Source organism: Urtica dioica, chromosome 10, assembly GCF_054948205.1.
Source record: "Urtica dioica subsp. dioica isolate 48M chromosome 10, U.dioica_male_clone48M_v1_H2, whole genome shotgun sequence".
Lineage (NCBI taxonomy): Eukaryota > Viridiplantae > Streptophyta > Magnoliopsida > Rosales > Urticaceae > Urtica > Urtica dioica.
The window spans coordinates 25,233,130-25,255,075 of NC_142765.1; the positions used below are offsets into that span (position 1 = coordinate 25,233,130).

The 21,946-nt window shown below is 34.3% G+C and overlaps 3 protein-coding genes and 1 pseudogene across 7 annotated transcripts; all 4 read left to right on the plus strand.

Annotated features, from left to right (window-relative positions):
* The first annotated feature begins 368 nt into the window (after positions 1 to 368).
* LOC149384441 (loganic acid O-methyltransferase pseudogene) lies at positions 369 to 2,012 on the plus strand (annotated as a pseudogene). Its single transcript, XR_016301595.1, has 3 exons — positions 369 to 380; positions 496 to 1,152; positions 1,593 to 2,012. The product of XR_016301595.1 is annotated as a loganic acid O-methyltransferase pseudogene (transcript).
* Positions 2,013 to 4,169: 2,157 nt separating this feature from the next.
* LOC149384442 (loganic acid O-methyltransferase-like) lies at positions 4,170 to 8,309 on the plus strand. The gene is made up of 4 exons (XM_089629195.1): positions 4,170 to 4,322; positions 5,854 to 6,029; positions 6,675 to 7,325; positions 7,850 to 8,309. The coding sequence occupies exons 2-4, from the start codon at positions 5,952 to 5,954 to the stop codon at positions 8,168 to 8,170; spliced, it is 1,050 nt and encodes a 349-aa protein (XP_089485321.1). The 5' UTR covers positions 4,170 to 4,322; positions 5,854 to 5,951; the 3' UTR covers positions 8,171 to 8,309.
* Positions 8,310 to 10,359: 2,050 nt separating this feature from the next.
* On the plus strand, positions 10,360 to 12,356 carry LOC149384443 (microbial collagenase). Of its 4 annotated transcripts, none has more exons than XM_089628200.1 (5): positions 10,360 to 10,629; positions 11,013 to 11,195; positions 11,284 to 11,343; positions 11,434 to 11,736; positions 12,161 to 12,356. In XM_089628200.1, the coding sequence occupies exons 1-4, from the start codon at positions 10,423 to 10,425 to the stop codon at positions 11,719 to 11,721; spliced, it is 738 nt and encodes a 245-aa protein (XP_089484326.1). In that variant the 5' UTR covers positions 10,360 to 10,422; the 3' UTR covers positions 11,722 to 11,736; positions 12,161 to 12,356. The 4 variants fall into 4 exon arrangements, 3 of the variants coding, with proteins under 3 accessions (XP_089484326.1, XP_089484325.1, XP_089484324.1); XM_089628199.1 differs by lacking the exon at positions 12,161 to 12,356 and adding an exon at positions 12,008 to 12,154 and having other exon boundaries at positions 10,361 to 10,629; XR_016301615.1 differs by lacking the exon at positions 12,161 to 12,356 and adding an exon at positions 12,008 to 12,154 and having other exon boundaries at positions 10,363 to 10,629; positions 11,434 to 11,908.
* Positions 12,357 to 16,203: 3,847 nt separating this feature from the next.
* Positions 16,204 to 19,958, plus strand: LOC149384444 (protein DETOXIFICATION 16-like). The gene is made up of 8 exons (XM_089628042.1): positions 16,204 to 16,443; positions 16,524 to 17,068; positions 17,163 to 17,249; positions 17,649 to 17,705; positions 17,779 to 18,017; positions 18,354 to 18,472; positions 19,676 to 19,762; positions 19,853 to 19,958. The coding sequence occupies exons 1-8, from the start codon at positions 16,204 to 16,206 to the stop codon at positions 19,904 to 19,906; spliced, it is 1,428 nt and encodes a 475-aa protein (XP_089484168.1). The 3' UTR covers positions 19,907 to 19,958.
* Positions 19,959 to 21,946: the final 1,988 nt, after the last annotated feature.

The following is a 21,946-nucleotide window of genomic DNA, read 5'->3' on the forward strand; positions in this document are numbered from 1 at the left end:
TACTGTCTGCACACACGAGGAAAGATGTCAATCCAGAAGATGAAACATAACATCCGACATCTTTCCATACCACTTGTACTAAAAAATAAAGCCAACAAAACAACGTAACAACAAAGGGTATATACAGTAAAATTTATTCCATTATGCCCGCCAAAGATGATAATACATGGATATATCAATTCCCACCTTTTTATTGTTACTAGTTAACTCTCTAGAGTATCGTAAGACAAAGTCCGCAAAAGGACTCCTCTATAATCTAGTGAAGACAGAAATTGATAAACAACGCTACATAAACAAATATATGCAGGCTAATATAGTATATAGATATACAGCGTCAAGCGCCTTAGAAGTGAAGTTTCTATATTGCTATGTCTAGTCATGTAAAGAAAAATAAAGATAATGCTATAAATTGTTTATTTTGTATTTTTTATTCCAAACGATTTCATAAACATAAACCAATGTTTTCCTTCTTTCATAAAATAATAAAAACTGCAGAGAAAAGCTATTGAAGCTGCTAAGGAGCTGATCAACAAGTCCATCAATGAGAAATTTGAGATTCAAAACTTCTCTCCTTCGAAAACTTATAACATAGCCGATTTGGGCTGCTCCGTGGGACCGAACACGCTTCTGGCGATGGAGAACATAATCGAAGCCTTTGAAGGGAAGTTTCACAGCTCTGGACAAGCTTCTAACCTCCCAGACTTCCACGTGTTTTTCAGCGACCAAGCGTCGAACGACTTCAACCAGTTATTTCTCTCTATACCCCCGGAATCACGGTACTTTGCAGCGGGGGTCCCCGGTTCCTTCTACGACCGACTCTTCCCAAACGATTCGCTCCATTTCGTTCACTCTTCGAGCGCTTCGCAGTGGCTCTCTAGGATTCCCGCGGCAGTGTTGGACAAGCGCTCTCCGTCTTGGAACAAAGGACGGGTTCGCTATTCCAATTCTAGGGCTGAGGTGGCCGAGGCCTTTGCAGATCAATTTTCCGAGGACTTGGGAAAGTTTTTGAAACTTCGAGCCCAAGAGATAGTCAAAGGAGGCTTATTGGCGCTTATCCTCCCGGGACGCACAAATGGAGCGCCTCATTCGAAAGCCTTCGTCAACTATGCATTTGAACAGCTAGAATCTGCCTTACTTGATATGACCGCGGAGGTATTAAAAAAAACAAAGTATATAAAGTATCAAAAAATTAGAAAATAGTCAATTTAAATGTTTGACATCGATAGATAGCCAACGTTTGATAAATCTTAGGTAAATATCCACTTTCAGACGTAAATTTTAGGTAAATAGTTAACGTTTCGTATATGAAAGTGGTTATTTACTTAAAATTTACGTCGGAAAGTGGCTATTTACCTAAAATTTATCAAACGTTGATTTTTTTAGCAATGTCAAATATTTAAGTTTACTAGTTTCATAATGGATCCATATGCACTATAGAATAATATATGATATGATGATTTATATTTTTTTCTCTTTGTTATTTTTTTCATAGCGAAACATGCGTCTTATTCTTTCATTTTTGTCTAGCTAAAATATGTGATTGTTTACGCTAAGTAGATATATGTGTATATGTAATTTTTTTGTGATATCAGGGTAAGGTTGACGAAGAAAAAATAGACTCGTACAATGTGGCACAATATTTTGCGTCGCTTGAAGAAGTGGAATCGAGTGTTCGTAGAAACGGACTATTCAGCATAGAATCGGCGGTGAACATGTACATGTCACATCAAAAGGCTGAAGCGGAAGTGATGTCTTCAACTTTACGTGCTGGCATGGAAGGAACGATCAAAGAGCATTTTGGAGATGAGATTTCCGATGAGCTCTTTGACTTGAGACTCTCTAAGAAATTCAACGACTCGAAGACCCTCGCTGATAGTTGTGAATCAGTTGGCCTATTCGTGTTACTCAAACGCGTCTAAAATTACCATACATGCATTGAGCTCTTATAATCCCGGATAACACGCCAAACCTTATCGATTTAGAGCTTCTATTTCCTGATTTTATTCACACAAAAAAAATAAATAAATAGAAAGAAGCCTTTCTTATATATGTACTACGATCTGTAACCATAATCGGTGTTTGGGTACTATTTTTTTTTTTTTTTAAATAAACAAAAATAATTCCATGAGTTCTTGTACTCATTTCAAACTGATAAAAATTTGTTGAAGACAGAATGAAACAGATATCCATGACGTTGAATACTCATGACTTTGGACAAAATAATTTTTTAAAGTTGTTCAAAATAAGTTGCAAGAAGCTGTTCAAAGTTCGGGACAGAACTGAAAGAATTTTGTTTTTAGTTCAAATTATTATGGATAGATATTCTCGAATATTAGGTTTTCGAGAATAATAGATTTACGGAGATTTGGTGTTGACCTAATAAAACTCTTATGTTAATCAATTTTTCTGTTAGGTCAATTCACACCGACCTTTTCCTTGAACTTGTCTCTCTACTCTAGAGATCTTCATCAACAACTGCTTCGAGGTGCTTGGTACTGATGTACTTTATTTGTGCAGAGTATATGAGTGCGTATTTTCATTAATGTGATGTGTCAATCTTTAGGAAAGGATTGCATGGAAAAGGAGGGACTCTCTTATCTAATAATGGGAGCTTAGATTGCAACTATTGGAGAATCAAAGAAGAAAAGTTTTTTGAGAGGGAGCCTGCAAACCTATGTTCTTTGTAACTTCGATTGAGACACAATGGATTGATTTTCACCATCGGACATATGAGTCTCCCTGAGTATGTACTTTAGCATCAAATAGGGTTACCAAATCCATGTATCCTTTATTGATTTTTGCCTGATATTGATTGTTTGATTGTTGATATATATCATCGTGCATATATTAATAATATGTTGTTCAACAACTTGATACACACACTAGTTGAACAACCATCTTATAACATGTTTAATCATTTCAATTGGTATTAGAGCGGGTCACTCAATTCACATAGTGTGATCTGGTTTGTGTGCTAACGTTTTGTTTTAGATGAACATGAAGGAATGACAGAGCATTTTTCGACCTCCACTTTTGTAAGGACAAACTATGGCTCATGAAGGCCAAAATGAAAGCTTTTCTCAAAGCGATTGATGAGGGAGCTTGGAAGGTTGTTGATAAAGCTTGGATTGCTCCCACGGTAACTGATGATAAGGGACTATCCACTACACTTACCAAGGATAAGTGGTCTAAAGATCAACAGAGAGCTGCCATGGGAAACTAGAAAGCTAAGAATGACTTTTTTTTTTAATGTTGATGAGAACATATCCAATGTGCGTATTGGAGAATATATCAAGTCCGACCACAAGCGATTTGTACCTATAAAACGCACTCATCAATTTACATCAAACTTTAGTGGAGAAAACAATGATCACCGCTCAGAGAAAAACGAAGAACACTATGATACCATGTTAACGAAAAAGATAGCGTTTGGCTGATCAATGAATAAACGAAAATGATTTATTGAAATTGAATTGATTACAACTCTAAGGTTCTTATAGTCGTACAGAGTAATTAAACATAACGAACTAAGACATGTAAGCACACGACAAAAGCAGAGGGCTATAAATGACACAAAGAGAAATAATAAAATGATATCGTTCAGAGAAATACGACTGTACTCGATCCGACCGTATGCCCATGTCTGGTTAGTATACTTGACAAAAGAAAAAATAATTATCTTGATAAGCCAAGACATTGATTGAATGGTTTTTTATTTCACATGTCGTCTGTAGGTTAGTAACATAATGAAATGATAATTATTGGTAACCTTTAACTATAAGTAAAATCTGGATGATTCGGATCCGTCCATATATGCCCATGTTTGGTTCGAATATTTGGCAAAAAAAAAAAAAAAAAAAAAAAAGTCATCTTGACAAGCCAAATGTTTGGTTTGAATATTTGACAAAAGAAAAAAAAAAGCTATATCTTGACAAGCCAAGACATTGATTGAATGGTTTTTTGCTTTCACATGTTGTCTGTACGTACGCTAGTAACATAATGAAATGATAGATATTGAACCATTGTAAATCTGTTTTAATATTATGTTAGTGTCAGTTTCCATGTTAGCAATGTCGCTTTCATGCTTATCTCGAATCATCTTCTTGGTATACGACGGCTAATTTTAATTATAAGTCGATTTCATGCTTATCTCGAGTAATCTTCTTGTTATATAAATACGACGGCTAATTTTAATTATAATTTAATTTCATGCTTATCTCGAGTCATCTTCTTGGTATATAAATACGACAGCTAATTTTAATTATAATATAATAACATCATCTCCTTATTAACGACGGTTCTCAATTTTATATCATCCCCAGGTATGCTTTCTCATCATTTTGCTCATATTATAAATATTTGGTTAATAATCTATAGCTTGGTTTATGTTTGATGATTATTTTTTATACGACCCAAATTTTTGAACCGTTTGTCAATTACAAACACGGCTAGTTGTTACTCCAGCCTATTACATTCACGATTATTGATTATGTTCTTCTTAAGCCTGGTGGTCAGAACCGAAATTTTCTTTGGATCAGATTAGAAATTTGTGTTAGGCCGGAACAACATGTTCCGACCAATATAAGGCAAATTAGAGTGAAACATTCTATTCCGATTCATTCTTACGCTATTCATGTGATAAAAAAAAAAATTAAAACGTAAAATTTAGTCTAATACCCAAAATAATTTAAAAAATAACTACAAAAATTGGATGAGTAGTGCCAAAATTCCTATTCTCTGTGAACCGTTCTGGTACTGTGAACAGTACCGAAAAATAACAAAATTTAGGTTTTTGTTCTGTTCGGGGTGCCAAAGTTTAGTTCCTATACTTCTTGTCTTTTCATTTTTCTAAAAACTTTTCTTTAAAATTATTTATATGATAAACTCTTGAAATAAGAGAAACTATCAAAGTTTATACGTTTAAAAGTGAGATATATCTATGAACACGACGAAGCCAGAACTTTTTGTTATGGGGGGGCTAAACTACTATAAATTTATAATTTTGGGGATTTGATATATGTTAATTGTTTTTGCATTCACAACTTGTTTTTACATTTAAAATATGTTTGCTTTCAATTGATACCTCTTTTTTTCACGGATATATCTTCTTCTTTTTTTCTTTTTTTTTTTTTTTTTTGCGCGCACGGACATACTTTCAACGAAGATATGAGTTTTTATGTAATATATTTTACCCTTAACTTATGTATAGCGAACCAGAATATATAGTAGGCTTATACAAACTTATAATGAGCATCGTTTTTTGTATTTGGTTGCAGATGTAGTAATTTAGTTAAATGTGTTTTATTTTTGCAGTTTGTATTTTGATGGTGTTGGCACACGATTTTCTTGAATAAAAAATAAAATAAACAGTATTTCCTTTTATTATGACGTCCAAATGTGACATATATATGCAATTATTACTTTTGATTGATTTTTGTTTCAACTAATCAATTGGATCATACTGGAAGTGAAGTTGGAATATATATATATATATATATATATATACAAAGTTTCTATTTAAGACTATGAATGTTTGGGTGCTAACTATATATATGTATATATATATATATATATATATACAAAGTTTCTATTTAAGAAATGTTTGGGTGCTAACAAACATAGTGCCCATGTCTCTGTTAACAAGCTTCTAATCTTCTTCTTTTTTTTTTTATTATTTATCAAACATAGACTATGAATGTGTGGGTACTTACAAACATAATGCCCATATCTCTGTTAACTAACTGTTTATCTTTTTTCATAAATATTTATTTTACCATACAAAAAATTCATATATAAACATTTTTTTTAATAAATTATACGGAACGTAACTTTTATATTTGTGGTCATTTTCAGCGAGATTACTTGCAGATCCAATAATATGTTTAGTAAATAAACAAAAATCATGGAATCTACCATTATTGGCGAAATCAGTTAAGACAACTAGGAGCGATATGGCACAAGATCCGGCTACACGTTCCATGAATAGTGGGGACGGATTTCACAGCTATAGCAGAAACTCATCCTATCAGGTCATGCAACTTTTCACATTTTTTAAATTATAATACATTACAAATCTAATTATGCATATTACGCAACTAAAAAAGAGAGAGAGTTGGTTTTATAGTCTATTTAAACTTTCAACGTTAAAATTTCAGCTGAAATATCTATAAAAAACAAAGATGTATGTGTCATACTATAAATTGTAGACATGAGTTGAACTATTTCTTTTATATCTTAATAGTTGAATTATAATTTTAAAAGGGAGTAATCATTTAGCTAGTTACAACCGTCTTTTTCTTTATAAAAAAAAATGCTCTAATCATCATAAACTAAACTAAGGGCCTTATAGCAAAATAGACAATTGAAAGTAAAAAAAAAAAAAAAAAAAAATAGCCTGTTACAAAACTTGCTAATCACCAGCCAAAAATACCTTTTATTTATATTTTAAATACACTATATATATATATAATTAATAAAATATATATATATATATATATATATATATTTTATTAATCTATATTGAATAAAAGGACAGTTAGTCATATAGCACATTTTATTAATCCACGTTCAAGTTGAAAAATGAAAAAAAAAATTAAGAAAATAGTCAAAATCCGTGTTTGTTAGTAGTGACGAATTTAAGATTCAATGACCATAATCCAATTTTAAAATTGCAGAGAAAAGCTATAGAAGCTGCTAAGGAGCTGATCAACAAGTCAATCATGGAGAATTTAGATATCAAGAACTTTTCATCATTGAAAACTTATAGCATAGCCGATATGGGCTGCTCCGATGGGCCAAACACGCTTCTCGCGGTGCAAAACATAATCGACGCAGTGAGAGGAAAATTACATAGCGCTGGAAAAGCTTCAAACCTCCCCGAATTCAACGTGTTTTTCAACGACCAGGTCGTTAACGACTTCAACCACTTGTTTCTCTCCCTTCCACCCGAAAACGGTTACTTTGCCGCGGGGGTTCCAGGGTCCTTCTACAACCGACTGTTCCCGAGAGATTCGCTCGATTTTGTCCACTCTTCATATGCGTCGCAGTGGCTCTCTAGAATACCAAATGAGGTGTTCGATTGCTCTCCAACGTCTAATCGGAAGGTTCACTACTCGAATTCAACGTCTCGCGTTATCAAAGCTTTTGCGGATCAATTTGAGAGTGACTTGGGAAAGTTTCTAGAGCTACGAGCCCAAGAGATTGTCCGAGGAGGGTTCTTGGCCATTATCATCCCAGGCCGCCAAAATCGGACGCCTCATTCTGAAGCTTTCATCAACCATGCTTTTGAGCAATTGGGATCTGTCCTTACGGACATGGCTAATGAGGTAGGCAATGGAATTTAAAAAACAAGTTTCATCGGTTTTTTATGTAGTTATAAAATTTATTTAGAAAATATCATACGTTATTAATTTTATTTTAAAAAAATTAGGTAAATAACCAACTAAAACGTTTGGAATTGCTATATAACCAACGTTTTGTAAATCTTAGGTAAATAGCCATAAAGATGACATAACCTAATAAATGAAAGTGGTTATTTACCTAAGATTTACGACTGTAAATATATGAAAGTAGCTATTTATCTAGGATTTACGATACATTGACTATTTAACAATGTCAGACGGTAAAGACGGTAAATGTGGCTATTTACTTAATGAACCCTTTTATTTGAGCTAAAATTAATAAACCTCATTTGAATATTTTATTAACTAAATTAAATTCATAACTTTTATTCTAAATTTAAATTTAGTAGTTTTTTTTTTAGGGGACTGTTGATCCCCCTGAGTTTTAGTTTCTGGCTCCCCGTAAAAAATATATAGCTTATAAAATGACTTTTTTTTTTTTTTATCAGCGTAAGATTGCTGATGGAAAAATAGATTCCTTCATGACGGCACAATATTTTGCATCACTCGAAGAAGTAGAATTGGTTGTCCGCCGAAACAAATGTTTCGGCGTTGAAATAATGGAAAACATGGCACACGAAATGCCATCACCTTCAATGTTGTCTTCCACGCTACGAGCCATCTTCGAAGTTATCATCAGAGGACATTTTGGGAAGGAGATTTCAGATGAGCTCTTCGACGTTAGACTGCTCAAGAAGTTGGAGGAGTCGGCGTGCACCGCCGAGTCATTGGAATTATTTAGTCTATTTGTTCTCTTGAAACGCATGTAGATCAATAAAAATAAATGTAAGATGACTTTGAGAGTTATTAACCTAATTAAGATCTTAATATTATGTGTCAAATAATTTAGTGGCTGGATTTTATACATATTGGATTCAAATAATACAACAAAGTATAATCTTTTTTCTAAATTTGATTATGAGAAGAAAAAAAGTGTATTACTTTAATTTATTCTATTTTTAATGTTAGGATAATGTAATATCATATATAATTAATGTATATTGATACTAGTTAATGTCCACATGCATTAAACCAATGATTTTCAGAATATTTAAATTTAATTTAGTTTCGTGGGTAAGGTGTATCATCCAAACTAAACAAATGAATAAAAATAAGAAAATTACTCATATGGGTACTTGAAAGTTGAAAATGATCGAAATACCGTTACCGTTACCATTTCGGGACTCATATTTTACTGGTATCCAAAGGTAAGCCAGATGAATACCGTGGAATTCAGAAAAAGAAAATGAAAACTGTACCGTTGAGAATACTGTTACCATCGAGGAATATCGTCAAATACCGTACTTATCGAGAGGAATGTAGTGAATAAATATTTAAAAAAAAATTCATACATAACATAGGATAAAAATAGAAAAAGTCTACAATAACAATTCAACAAAAATCCAACACTAGCTTAATGACATAGTTCAATACAAAGTACAAAATCAAAATAATTATAATATGCATGTTAAAAATCAACTAATTATACATAAAATTTCATATTCTACAACTAATTTAACAAACAAAAAAAACCCCAAAAACACATTCAAATACAAACTCTATTTTAGGATGTAACAAAAAAATTGAATACAAACTCCAATTAAACACAATAATGAAGTTAGAAACTAATAATTTGAACTAAATCATCAAAAACTAACGACAAATTTCGTAAAGAATACTAAATATCATCAGATTTTAAGAATAGCCGGTATTTGACCACTTACCGGTAAGTTTCCGTCGGAACGCGTAAGAATTTACCTAAAGACAATCGAAAAGTAGAAGGATTCCCCGGAAAACGTCGGAAATCTGAACGGTTTCCTCGGAATCCAGGAAAAATTCCGATTTTGTACATACGGGTACCGGGACTCTAAAAAAAACAGTTTCCGACCGGAATCCGCGGAATTTCAATCCTACTTCAATTAAGAAATAGCTAAATTTTTTTATTTTATTTAAAAAGCTAATCGTTTTCACAACTTTATGCAATCTTGTACAGGTGGAAAGAAAGAGTGTGTGAACGGCCAGCCCAATATGTATCGGGGTCTTAAGCAAAAGTTAAAGGTTAGGCCTTTTGAAAAAAAAAAATAACAAACACAATAATATATTAATAATAATTTCTAATAAATTACATACATTATTTTCATAAAACTCAAAAGACAATGTCTATCAATATGTCTCATTTGTGTGCATGATTCTTCGAGTTTTCCATTTTTCGATCGATAAACCTAATAGATAGACAAACATGAAGAAAAAAAAAAATTGTTAGCAAACAAATATTTATATAAATAATTTTTCTCATCTTTTGTGATGAAATTCGAAGATTTAAAATGAATTAAGATGAATTCCGATTAATTCCAATGAATTCCGATGTAATATAATGGTTTAAGATGAAAAAATAAGCTGAAATGGTATTTTGTCTAAATTTGAGTAAAAAATTTAATATTTGATATTTTTCAAATTCTAATCTTAATATTTATTCATTTATGAGGCCCAAAAAAATGAAGGGGCCGTTTGGTTTAGTTTTCTAAATTCGTTTTCTGTTTTTAAATTCTGTTTTCTGATTCTAATTTTTAAATTTAAAAAACAGATTTATAATTACGTTTCAGAATATTTTAAATGTTGTTTGGTTATGTTTTTCATTCAATTGTATAGAGATAAAATAGAAAACAACTTTTCATTTTTTCTGTTTTCTGAACAAATTTCAAAGAAAACAAAAATATGATTCTAAATCTGTTTTCTAAAAACATAAGCAAATTTTTTTTCTAAAACTGTTTTCTAGAATTTAGAATCAGAAAACAGAAAATGGATTTGGAAAAGTAAACCAAACGGGGCGAAATCTTTCAATAAAAAACTATGAAAAAAAAAAGTTTATGCTATCTGGTCTCAGGAAGAAAAAAAATATTTATATATATTTGTGGGAAAAAAATCTGATCCACTAGATTGGAGTTGGAAAGGGGTGAACAACAGTTTCAGTTAACTTAATGAGTACATACAAAATACCCATCAGTCTACAGAAGCAGCAACAATGGTTTCACAAAGCGCGAGTTCGCAGTTGTGTTTAGCCAACTGGGCAGTTCTTAATCCTTCCCAAACATCCCTTAATCACTCCAGTTTTTGCTCAGTCCCACACAACCCACTTCGCTTCCACAGACTTCGGATGCGAGCGAACAGAATTGGAGCGGCATTGGACGAACAGAGTACCACGAGCCAACAACAATCACAGCCCACCAACGTACGGATTTTTTTTTGTTGCTTTTATCTGCGATTCAGTGTCTTACACATATTTAATCTAGAGGGTTTGTGAGCTTTATTTGGTGTAGTCTCACTGAGCAAGACATGGGAATTTAAATGAAATGGGCATTTGACAAATCAAATGTTTTGAAAGCTAAAATCCCCTTTACATTTATGTTTGGTCACTTGCAAAGCCTTTTAAGCAATAATAGTAGAAAGCTTGGTCATGCTATTTTCTAGGTTAGTGAAAAGGAAATAACACTGCTGAAGTTAATGGCGGCAGATTTCGATTCTGTTTCATTGTTTTGGAAAGCTTTCGACTCCAAAAGTTGAACGAAATTGTGAACAAGTATTGATTGATCTTTCATTGTTTGTGGGATTAAGGAAGTTGTGAGGAGTTTGAAAGTGCTAAAAGAGGCTGCAAAAACCAGAAAAGTGCCAAAAGAAGAGATTTTGAGTGCGCTTTCTGTCATGGAGAAACAGAAGCTCGATTCCTCAACTTTTCTCGAAACCCTCGGCGGAACTCAATCCCCGGGAAAAACTTGGATGCTCATTTTCACTGCCGAGGTTCATCCATTTTTGTTGGTTCACCCTCCTCTGTTCAACTCTCATTTATCATTTTTTTTATTTACATAGTTTATTCGTTCTAGAGCAGAAACAATTAAAGGGCGGCCGGTACTTCCCTCTCACAGCTATCCAGAGGTTCGACGCAGCTGTAAGGTTTTTTTCATTATGTTTTTAATTTATTTTTGTCTCTCAATTTTAGTTTTTTAAAAATCAAGTAAAAGTTTTTCTGTAACCTTAGGGAAAGAGAATTGAGAATGGAGTGTATCTCGGGCCTATCGGGGCATTAACATTCGAGGGCAGATTCACATGGAAGAACAAAATACTTGCTTTCATCTTCGAATGCGTTAGAATCAAAGTCGGAGCTTTGAAACCCTTAGAGATCAGCCTGGGGCAAAAGGACGATAGAGAACCAAGCACCAAAGATCCTTTCTTTATTTGGTTCTACATTGACGAGGAAATCGCGGTTGCTCGAGGGAAAAGTGGCGGGACTGCATTCTGGTGCCGATGTCAGCGTGTCGGCTCTTGAACCTCTCTTTGTCCTGTAAGTATATCTACGCTTTCGATTCCATTCCTTGTGCAGTGAGTTTCCCATCTATTCACATGTTTGTTGAACGGCACGGAAATAGGAAATTTATGCAAACATATAGTAGCATAAACGCTAAAACATCAGGTCGAAGTTCACCATCCGGTCTTTTGGGAAATTGAGCTTAAATGTAAAGGTTTTATTATTGTTTTATTTTATATAAATGTCATCTATCTATTAAACTGGTGATGAACTAAGTTGATTGTTATTATTTTTCTTGCGACGAAAGGGGCTAGCTGATATGGTTAGCATCCCCGCCCCTCAAAATGAGCGAGAAGATGGATTCGAATCACCGTGAAAGTCAAAATGATAAAATAAAATAAAAATAAATAATTATGATGAACTCCATTTCGTTTACCACTCCAATCACATGACAGTTCAGGCGATAGCAGGAATCACGACAGATGTGATTTGATGAGAAAAACCATAGACAAGTGAATGATTTGTGTACTCGTCCATGAACTGACTAATTGTTGTAATATACACAATACTTATTCGTATGTTAGGTCTGATGAAGCGCCATGGTGATGAAATTGTTATTCTTGTAAATATACCGCACTCTCATGTTTGGTTTGAAATTCCAATGACAACCTATAATCCAAAGACGGTGGATCATATCTTGTAAAGCCTCAAATTATCACTTGGGTGTCACTCTATTTTACCGTGCTCTCATGCAAGAACCACAAGTACAACCATTGAAGGAGCCATAAATATTCAGTTTAAGACCAGTCACCGGAGGATTCCATTTCAGCCATATATACCGTTAGGAGAACAATTCATCAAACAGAGACCGAGGGTCCAACGAGGATTTAATATTTGTCATGATGCTAGAAATGTAAAGAAGATAATTAACATCTTCAATAGTCGTCTTCGAGATCTCAGCATTCATCGAGCAATAATCAAAGGAACCTCTACCTTCTCTACCACCATAAGAACCTCCATCTCTTCCACCACCATAGGCTTATTCACCTCCACCTCACCCACCTATATCCAAACTGTTAGGAGAGCTGCCTCGAGGAACGACTTTGTCGGACATCACTCATTCTAGATCAACTCCAAGCTCTCGGAGCGCTTGAGCTATTGTCGAATTTGGGTTCTGGTTGTCGTTGTCTTAGTGAATCGAGTCAATCCAGTGAAGCAGTTCATCATCTCCCTCATTATCACTGCCCGAACATAAAAACAAAAAAAAAAAACAAAAAAACAAAAAAACTCTTTCAATGATATCCAAAAGATCCCGCATGGTCCAAGATTCTTAGCTGCCCGTGTGACTTAAAATTTTTGACCACTCGTGATTTGCGTGTTGAGAATTGCAAGTTAAAAGCGAAAAATCAATATATATCGAATACTATTTAACAGCATGCAAACAATAATTTAGAATATATTAGCACAACAAAATATAGATATATATGCATTCGTGGTTTCAAATTCATCAACGAGAATGAAAAAAGGTTGAGACGAAGAGTTTTTATCAAAATTTACCAAAGAGAAATTGCCCTATCTGCCACTCTTTTGATAATTTTTTCCCACATTCCACTAAAACCTTAATTTGTCCCAAAATGTCACCATGACAAGAGTAAAAAGTCAAGTTTGCCCTTCACTATCTATTTTCTTTACAAATTGGCAGACATCTTTACTCACCCATTTTCTCCCGAAATGAAGACCGATTAATAGGTGAGTCTCAGTCAATCTCTCTCCTTCGTCAATCTCTTCTCTCTTTCTCGTCCAGTACATCTAGGTCTCAGTCTATCTCTCTTACAGTCCATCTCTCTGTCTATCGTCCAGATCTTCTCTCTCTCTCTCTCCCTCATCTCGTCCAAGCTCTCTCGTCCAGATCTCATCTCTCTCTCCCTCACTCTCCCGCATCTCGTCCAAGCTGAGAAAACTCGTGACCACGGCTCAAAAAATTCGTCGGAGGAGCTCAGTTATTGTCGGAGGAGCATTCCGACCAAAAAAAAAAAAAGTTGCAATCCACGAAATAAAACCCTAGGTTCGTTTTTTTTTTCATTTTCTGGGTATAAAAAAGCTTTTCGTCTTGAAATAATGAAGATGACGAAATAAAACCCTAGGTTCGTTCGTTTTTGTTGTTTAAAAGCATGGGTTTGTTATGTGATTTTTGAAGATGACGTTCTTATTTGTTGATATATATGTCAACAATGTTGACATCAGATGTCAACAATGTTGACATCTATGTGAAGGGATTGTTGACATCTAAAGTCAACATTGTCCGATCATGTGTCTCGAAAGTGTTATGAAAGAAATCATCGGAGACGACTGGGAGACTCAGTTGAAGAAAAAAGGAGATTTTATGGAAGTCGTGCCCAAGGGGACACAACTGTTTATGCTGAAAACACAGAGAGAAGAACTTCTCTATTATAGGAGGATGAGGATCAACAAGAAATGACTCTGACGATGAATTTCTCACATCATTGGTCTAAACTTCGTAATATTTATATTTTTGTATGGGTTTTTGTATGACTTGAATGCTTGAAACTGCTTAATATGTCTATTTACACTATGTTTTATATATGTGTAATGATGTGAATTGCATGCCTAAGTGAAGAACTAAATTTAAATTCATCTCGCCGGTAATTTGAAGACTGCTTTTAAGGGGATTTCGAAGGATGTGAAGTGGAAATTTTACGGTGCCGCAAAGGCATACACGATGAGTGAATGGGAAAGTTACATACCATAATCATTAAAGTACCATAATTTTTACAAAAAACTAAGATTAAGTTAAAGTTTTACATACCATAATCATTAAAGTACCATAATTTCAACAAAAACTGATATTAAATAAATAAGAGTTTATGAATCAATTTAGCTCATTCATCCTTGTCGACCAACCCTGAAAAACTGAAATTATGGTCTACAATGTTCTCTTCGGGAACAAATCTCGACCAACCCTGAAAATAAAGATTATCAGATAAGGAAATGATATGAGAATCAAGAAATAAAAACAATAAATTGTTGACATCTATGTGAACATTGTTGACATCTATGTCCACATTGTAGACATCTGATGTCAACATTGTAGACATAGATGTCAACATTGTAGACATCTGATGTCTACATTGTAGACATAGATGTCTACATTGTAGACATCATTGTCCACTGTTGATATAGATTTCTACAATGTCTACAATGTTGACATCGTCGATGTCAACATTGTTGATATCTATTCAGAGACAAATACAAGACCGATTCTCATGTTCAGAGACAAATATTCCAACAAGTATTCAGAGACAAAATCACCAAAAAATATTCAGAGACGAACCGATTCTCATGTTCAGAGACTAATATTCCGAAATATCAAGAAAATTTCATCAACAACACTAACCCATAATTTCATCAACAACACTAACCCAAAATAAATCAATAAAATCGAAATAAATCAAGAGAATAACTGTTAGGGATTTTGGATCAAAGACTAACCTTTAAAGTTCCCATTTTTTTACGGGGTTTTTTGGGAACCAGTTCTTCCTCTTCCGTGTCGGACGAACTCGCCGTACTCCGACGCGGGGGTGTCGGACGCGGGGGTGATGAGTTTGAGTCCGCCATTTTTCTTCTCGATGTTAGGGGTTCGGGTGAGAAGTGATGGGTTTGAGTGGGTTGAGAAATGAGAGTTACTGTAGAGACGAAATGGGTGAAAAGCAAACTTGACTTTTTACTCTTGTCATGGTAGCATTTTGGGACAAATTAAGGTTTTAGTGAAATGTGGGAAAAAGTTATCAAAAGAGTGGCAGATAGGGCAATTTCTCTTTACCAAATATATCATTCGCTCTGTTTGGGCATTAGTTCCACTAACAAATACCAATCTAAGATTTCAATAATTACTAGGCTCTCAAATTTTTTATTTTCATTTTTTGATTCTCTCTCAAGTTTGCAGCTGTATTTTCTTCTTTTATTTTCTCTTGCTCAAAACCTCTTTAGGCTTCTCACCGTGTACATGCATCACACATGCTTTTACAACGTATAAATAAAGCAACGAGGAAAAAACAAAGACAAAATGGGCCCCACTTCATCTTATTCAACCAAATTTTAATAATAAACTTTTTTTTTTAATTTACGTATCCATTATAATTTGTGGAGCTATATATAATATAATATAATATTTTGTATACATAAATATATATATATATATAGTCATATCATATATACACACACACGTACTAGAATCTGCTGGCCAAAGCTAACTAGCGCTATTCAAGCTAACTAACATATCAAACTCCTCGTGAAACTTATATTGTGTGCAGTTTCACAACCGCACGTCTTAATCTCTAAATTCATAACACGAATCACTCGGTTACAGTATCTTCAAAAACCTAAAAAATATTATATATATATATATATATAAAAAATAAAAATAAAAAACCAAACCCATCAGTGTGTGCGTGAGTCTCAGCGAGCGAGCGAGCGAGAGTCAAAATGGAGAAAAGCCGCTCCTCTTTAGACGCTCCTTTGATTGACGAGCCGTCGGAGAAAAACAAAGTTGCAGAAGAAGCGAAGACGCAACTATGGCTCGCCGGGCCTCTGGTGACGGTGAGTCTATTGCAGTCTTGCCTCCAACTGATATCAGTCATGTTCGTCGGCCATCTCGGCCAACTCTCTCTCTCCGGCGCTTCCATCGCCACTTCCTTCGCTTCCGTCACCGGCTTCAGCTTCCTCGTAACCCTCTAATCTTTTATCATCCATACTATATTTTTACTTTTTTTTTTGGATACTGAACTCTCTCTCTTTCCGTGCAGATAGGAATGGCAAGCGCGTTGGACACGCTGTCGGGGCAATCGTTCGGAGCGAAACAATACCACAAGCTTGGGATCCATATGCAGAGAGCGATGTTGGTGCTTCTCTTAGCGAGCGTGCCTTTGGCTCTGGTGTGGGCCAAAACCGAGCCGATCCTCGTGGCGTTGGGCCAAGACCCGGCCATATCGGCCGAGGCAGGGATGTACGCGCGTCTCATGATCCCGAGCCTCTTCGCGTACGCTCTTCTCCAGTGTCTGGTCAGGTTTCTTCAGACGCAGAGCATCGTGTTCCCTATGGTGGTCTGCTCGGCTGCGGCGGCGCTGCTCCACCCCGTCTTATGCTGGGCCCTCGTCTTCAAGTCGGGGCTCGGGAGCGGAGGAGCCGCGGTGGCGAACTCCGTGTCTTATTGGGTCAATGTCTTGCTATTCGCTCTCTACGTGAAGTTCTCTCCCTCGTGCGATCGTACTTGGACCGGATTCTCTAAAGAGGCGTTCCACGATGTCGTTGGTTTCATAAGGCTTGCCATTCCTTCCGCGCTCATGGTTTGGTAACCAAAAAAAAAAAAAAAAAAACCGGCCTTTCGCTTTCGCTTCCCGGTTCTAAAGTTTTTCATTGATTATTTTGATTTGTTTCGTGTGCAGCTTGGAATCGTGGTCGTTCGAAATGGTGGTTCTTCTCTCGGGCCTTCTTCCACATCCCGAACTAGAGACCTCTGTTCTCTCAATCATGTATGAAAAAGACTGCTCAAAATGTATTTTAGGAAAAATGGTACAAAATAGTCATTTGAAACTTATTGATTAGCAAAATAGTCAAAAGTTTCAACTTTTTAGCAAAGTAAACAAATTTACGTTTTAAAAAAAAATTTGACAGCCAAGATTAAATTTTTTTATGATTATTATACAAAAAAATTTGAAACTAAATTACTGTACATTTTTGCTATTTCACTAAATTAAGACAAACTTTGGTTATTTTGCAAATTCATAATTTTAAATCGGCAAATCGAAAAGACACTTTCTTTATCTAATTTTGTTGTAGAAATTGCGAGGATAATATCGGAAGGTTTCCTTCATTTTTTCAAACACTTTTTCTTTTAGCTTGACAATCCATATATGAATATGTATTTTCAGCCTAAACACAGGCTCAACGGCGTGGATGATCCCTTTCGGAATCAGCGGCGCTGTGAGGTGAGCTCTTTCGTTACTTGTAATGTAGTCAATGCCATTGTGGTTGTCCACTTATTGAATACAAATGAAACAGCACTCGGGTTTCAAACGAATTGGGGGCGGGGCGTCCAGGAGCGGCACGATTGGCTGTGTGGGTCGCGGTAGTGATGACCCTCGGAGAGGCCACAGTGGTGGGGCTAGTCCTCGTACTCATCCGAAACGTGTGGGGTTACGCATACAGCGACGAAATCGAAGTCGTTAACTATGTGGCCTCGATGCTGCCCATACTCGCAGGGTCACACTTTCTAGAGGGCTTGCAATGTGTCCTATCAGGTCACTAGAATATGATCTAGTCTTCATATGATTAGAAAAATAGCCAATTTAAACGTTTGAAATTGCTAAATAGCCAAAGTCTAGTAAATCTTAGATAAATAGTCACTTTCAGACGTAAATCTTAGGTAAACAATCACATTCATATACCAAACGTTGGTTATTTACCTAAGATTTACGTCTGAAAGTGGTTATTTATCTAACATTTACCAAACGTTGGCTATTTAGCAATGTCAAACGTTTAACAATTGACTATTTTCCTAATTTTCTATTGATTCAATGTCTTGTTTTCAATACCCTGCATTGTTTTTGGGCTCATTTATGGTGCAATCAAACCAGGCAATGCTAGAGGGTGCGGATGGCAGAAGATCGGGGCGTATGTGAATCTCGGTTCCTACTATTTGGTCGGACTTCCATCCGCAATTCTATTCGCTTTCGTATGGCACATTGGTGGACGGGTACGTATTTTCAAAATCTAAACCATTTCTATAGAACAAAGGTTTTTCTTTAGTACAAATAGTCATTGAATTCTTATGTGTGTGGAATTTTAATCCTTTCATTTGGAGAAAATTGGTAGGGGTGTTTATCGAAACCGTCAAACCGAACAACCCGATCATCCAAATCAAACCGCACTCTTTTTTAAACCACCCCATTAAAACCCGATGAAGTTTGGGTTGTACCCAACCCAAACCGCAGTTGTTTCGGGTTGGTTTGGTTTTATATAGTCGTGAGATTGGGTTGAACCAAACCAACCCGATAGTGTTAATTATTTAATTTTTGTAAGATTGCAAATATTTTATATGTACTATTGTTAAAAAATATATTATTTTTTTAATAATATTATAATTAAATAAAAAAAAATACTTAGTATTATACTTTATTATTTACGACTACATGAAAACTTTGTAATTAAAAATAGCGTAATTTTTATTTTAATACGTAATTTTTTTAAAGATAAGTAAAATTTTAATTTTATTTGACAAAACGTTCTAGATATAATATACGTATATGATTTTCATTCGAGTTATAAAGTCACTTGTCGAGAATTATAATCCGAAAAAACCAACCCAAACAAACCCGATTATTTTCGAGTTGGTTTGGTTTGGTTTTTCCTTTCAATCGGGTTGGTTTGGGTTTTTAAAAAATTAATTGTAGCGGTTCGGGTTGGTAGAACATGAAAAAAACGGCTAACCCAACCCGATTACACCCCTAAAAATTGGTACACAGTAGTTTTTTTTTTTTTGGGTAGTATTTTCATATTGTTACAAATTTAAAGAAATTGTATTTTTTTTTTTAAATCTAATTTATGACACTCTCAAACAGCAAATAAATTTTAAATCATTTTGCATTTGAGTTTTGCATTTGAATTAGCTTTGCTAATTTAATTTTGAACTGTTTGTGTTGAATTTTATAAAAATAAAAATAAAAATAAAAGAGAGACTAAAATGCTATAAAATCAATAATTCATTGACTTTTGCTCCAAAAAATGGTTTAGTAACCAAAAATGCCAATCTCGTGGTAAAAGGCCCAAAAACAAAATTTTAGATTGCTAATTTGTTATATTAATTTTATCCCTCCTGGCATGCGGTTTAACTTAAGCTACAGTTTCGGCTGTCAAGGTCTTATGAGTTATAACTTTTATTTTAATATTTTTTGAATAGGGCTTGTGGATGGGGATTATATGTGCACTGTTTGTGCAGAGTTCATCTCTTCTAATAGTCACCATAAAAACCAACTGGGAAGAACAAGTAAGATTTTTATCTCTTCCTGAACTTTATTCGTTTTAAATATACACATGTCATTTATATATTTTGACTCGGTTATATCATTTTGTTTAGGCAAAATTGGCTAAAGAGAGAGTCTACGATTCGGAAATTCCAGCCAGAGTGTGAAAAAAATAAAACATGTTATTATTGTTTGGAAAGAAAATCTTGAAAAACATGGAAAGTTTGTTTTTTTTTTTTTTTTTTTTTTTTTTTGTATGTATGTATAATTATTATAACGTGTTTTTCGCTTTTTGCCGAGGGAAATAGGTGTTACTGGGGTCGGCAAGAAAAATTATACACACAAAAAAAAGGTCAGCATGAGAAATGCATGTGCCCTTGAGTTAAGTGTCCAATTAGTCAAATTCAAATTTTTGTAGCGAATATTGTAAAATAACAGCACGGTCAATGACGGAGCCAGAAAAGCCCATCAAGGAGGCTAATTTTAAAAAAAAAATTCAGGGGGGCTTGATTGTAAAAAATTTATAAAAATTGTGCCAAAAGTATAAATTTTCAAGGAAAAAAAATGTAATTTTTTTTTAAATAGGCAAAAAGTGCAAAAAAAAAAAAAATTTATGGGGGGCTTAAGCCCCTGCTGGACCTATACTGGCTCCGTCATTGAGCACGGCAGTACTGGTTCTAATTGTATATTATAATAATATAATATACTTAGATACGATAAAATCTATAATAAACCCTATGCTTACGCGGTTATAGACCAAGATTAATAACATCGTCTTAAAATTACCTAGACTTTAATGGTCACTCGCCGATCCACACCATGGTTCTGAAAATTACTTTGGTGGGACTTTTGCATGGCCTCCCCCATCATCTTTCTACTTTTTAAAAGGAGAACGACGGATCTATTATCTCATACAATAATTTTTTTCTATAATCGATTAAAATTATAATTTAGACAATTTTATTAATAAATTTAAGATAAAAAATATTTTGTATACAATTTTATCTTTTTTTCCTCTATTTTTTTCCCTTAAAGTCTTATATCTGTAAACAAATCTGAACTTGTTTGACGGTTTGTTGACATATATATGTCAACAAATGACGAAATTTATTGACATAATTATCATGTTTTAAGTTTAACATATTAACTTGTATGTTTCACGAAACCCGAGCAGCGAGCCTTCACCGGACTTGTATATTGTATACGATATTCTTAACTCTTGTATTTAAAAAAAAAATTGAGAGATACAATTTGTGAGTGGTTAAAAAAATGACACACTTTATTGACATATATGTCAACAAACTTCAAGATTTGTTGATATGTGTGTTAACAAACGACACGATTTGTTGACGTATATGTCCGTGAATTTGGACTTTTTAACGATTTGTTGACATATAAATCAAACATAATTTACCGATATATCAATAAATGATACAATTCTCACTTTTAAAACATGTTTATCAAGGCGTAGTGCTAGCAATCGAACAAACATTTTCTCATATTTATGCAATAAATTTGAAATAATGTATTTCAAGTTAGTCCCGAAATCACAATTCTGTAATTTATAATGCTTTTATAACAAATGCAAATCGTTATTTTGTATTCCTTTGTCATTATTACGACACATAAGGCCAAACGGAATAAAACCTTAAACTTTTATTAGAGCTTTTGCATATTGTGGAAACATTTTTATATCAAAAATGATATTTATCAGCCGCCGATGACGTTGATGCGTGAGAGAGAGAGAGAGAGAGAGAGAGAGAGAGAGTAAAGCTCGGCAACAACCGGCATTATCTTATCCTATTAACAATCGGCAACTCCTCAGCATTCATCAACAAGCCGTTGGGGTATTAATCACGTGTCAGGTGTCAGCGCAAAAAAAAAAAAAAAAAAAACCTTCTTATACACCAGTCCTCTTTTTATATCTCTCCTTGCATGGATGTGAGTAAATAATTAATACATATATTAGTCAATTTAATACATGAAAAAAAAAAAAAAAAAAACATAAACAAAAGCCCTATCGTCACTGTTGATCGCAACCGAACTTTTAACTAATTCCTTATAGCCTTTTTTTCCCCTTCATTTCACTTAAAAATCCACGCCCTACCACGTTCATGTCACAGATAAAAACGCCTATTTTTTTATGTCCTGATGTTTTATTGGATAATAGTAGGTGCAAGTTGCAGATATTTTTGATTTTTTTTTGT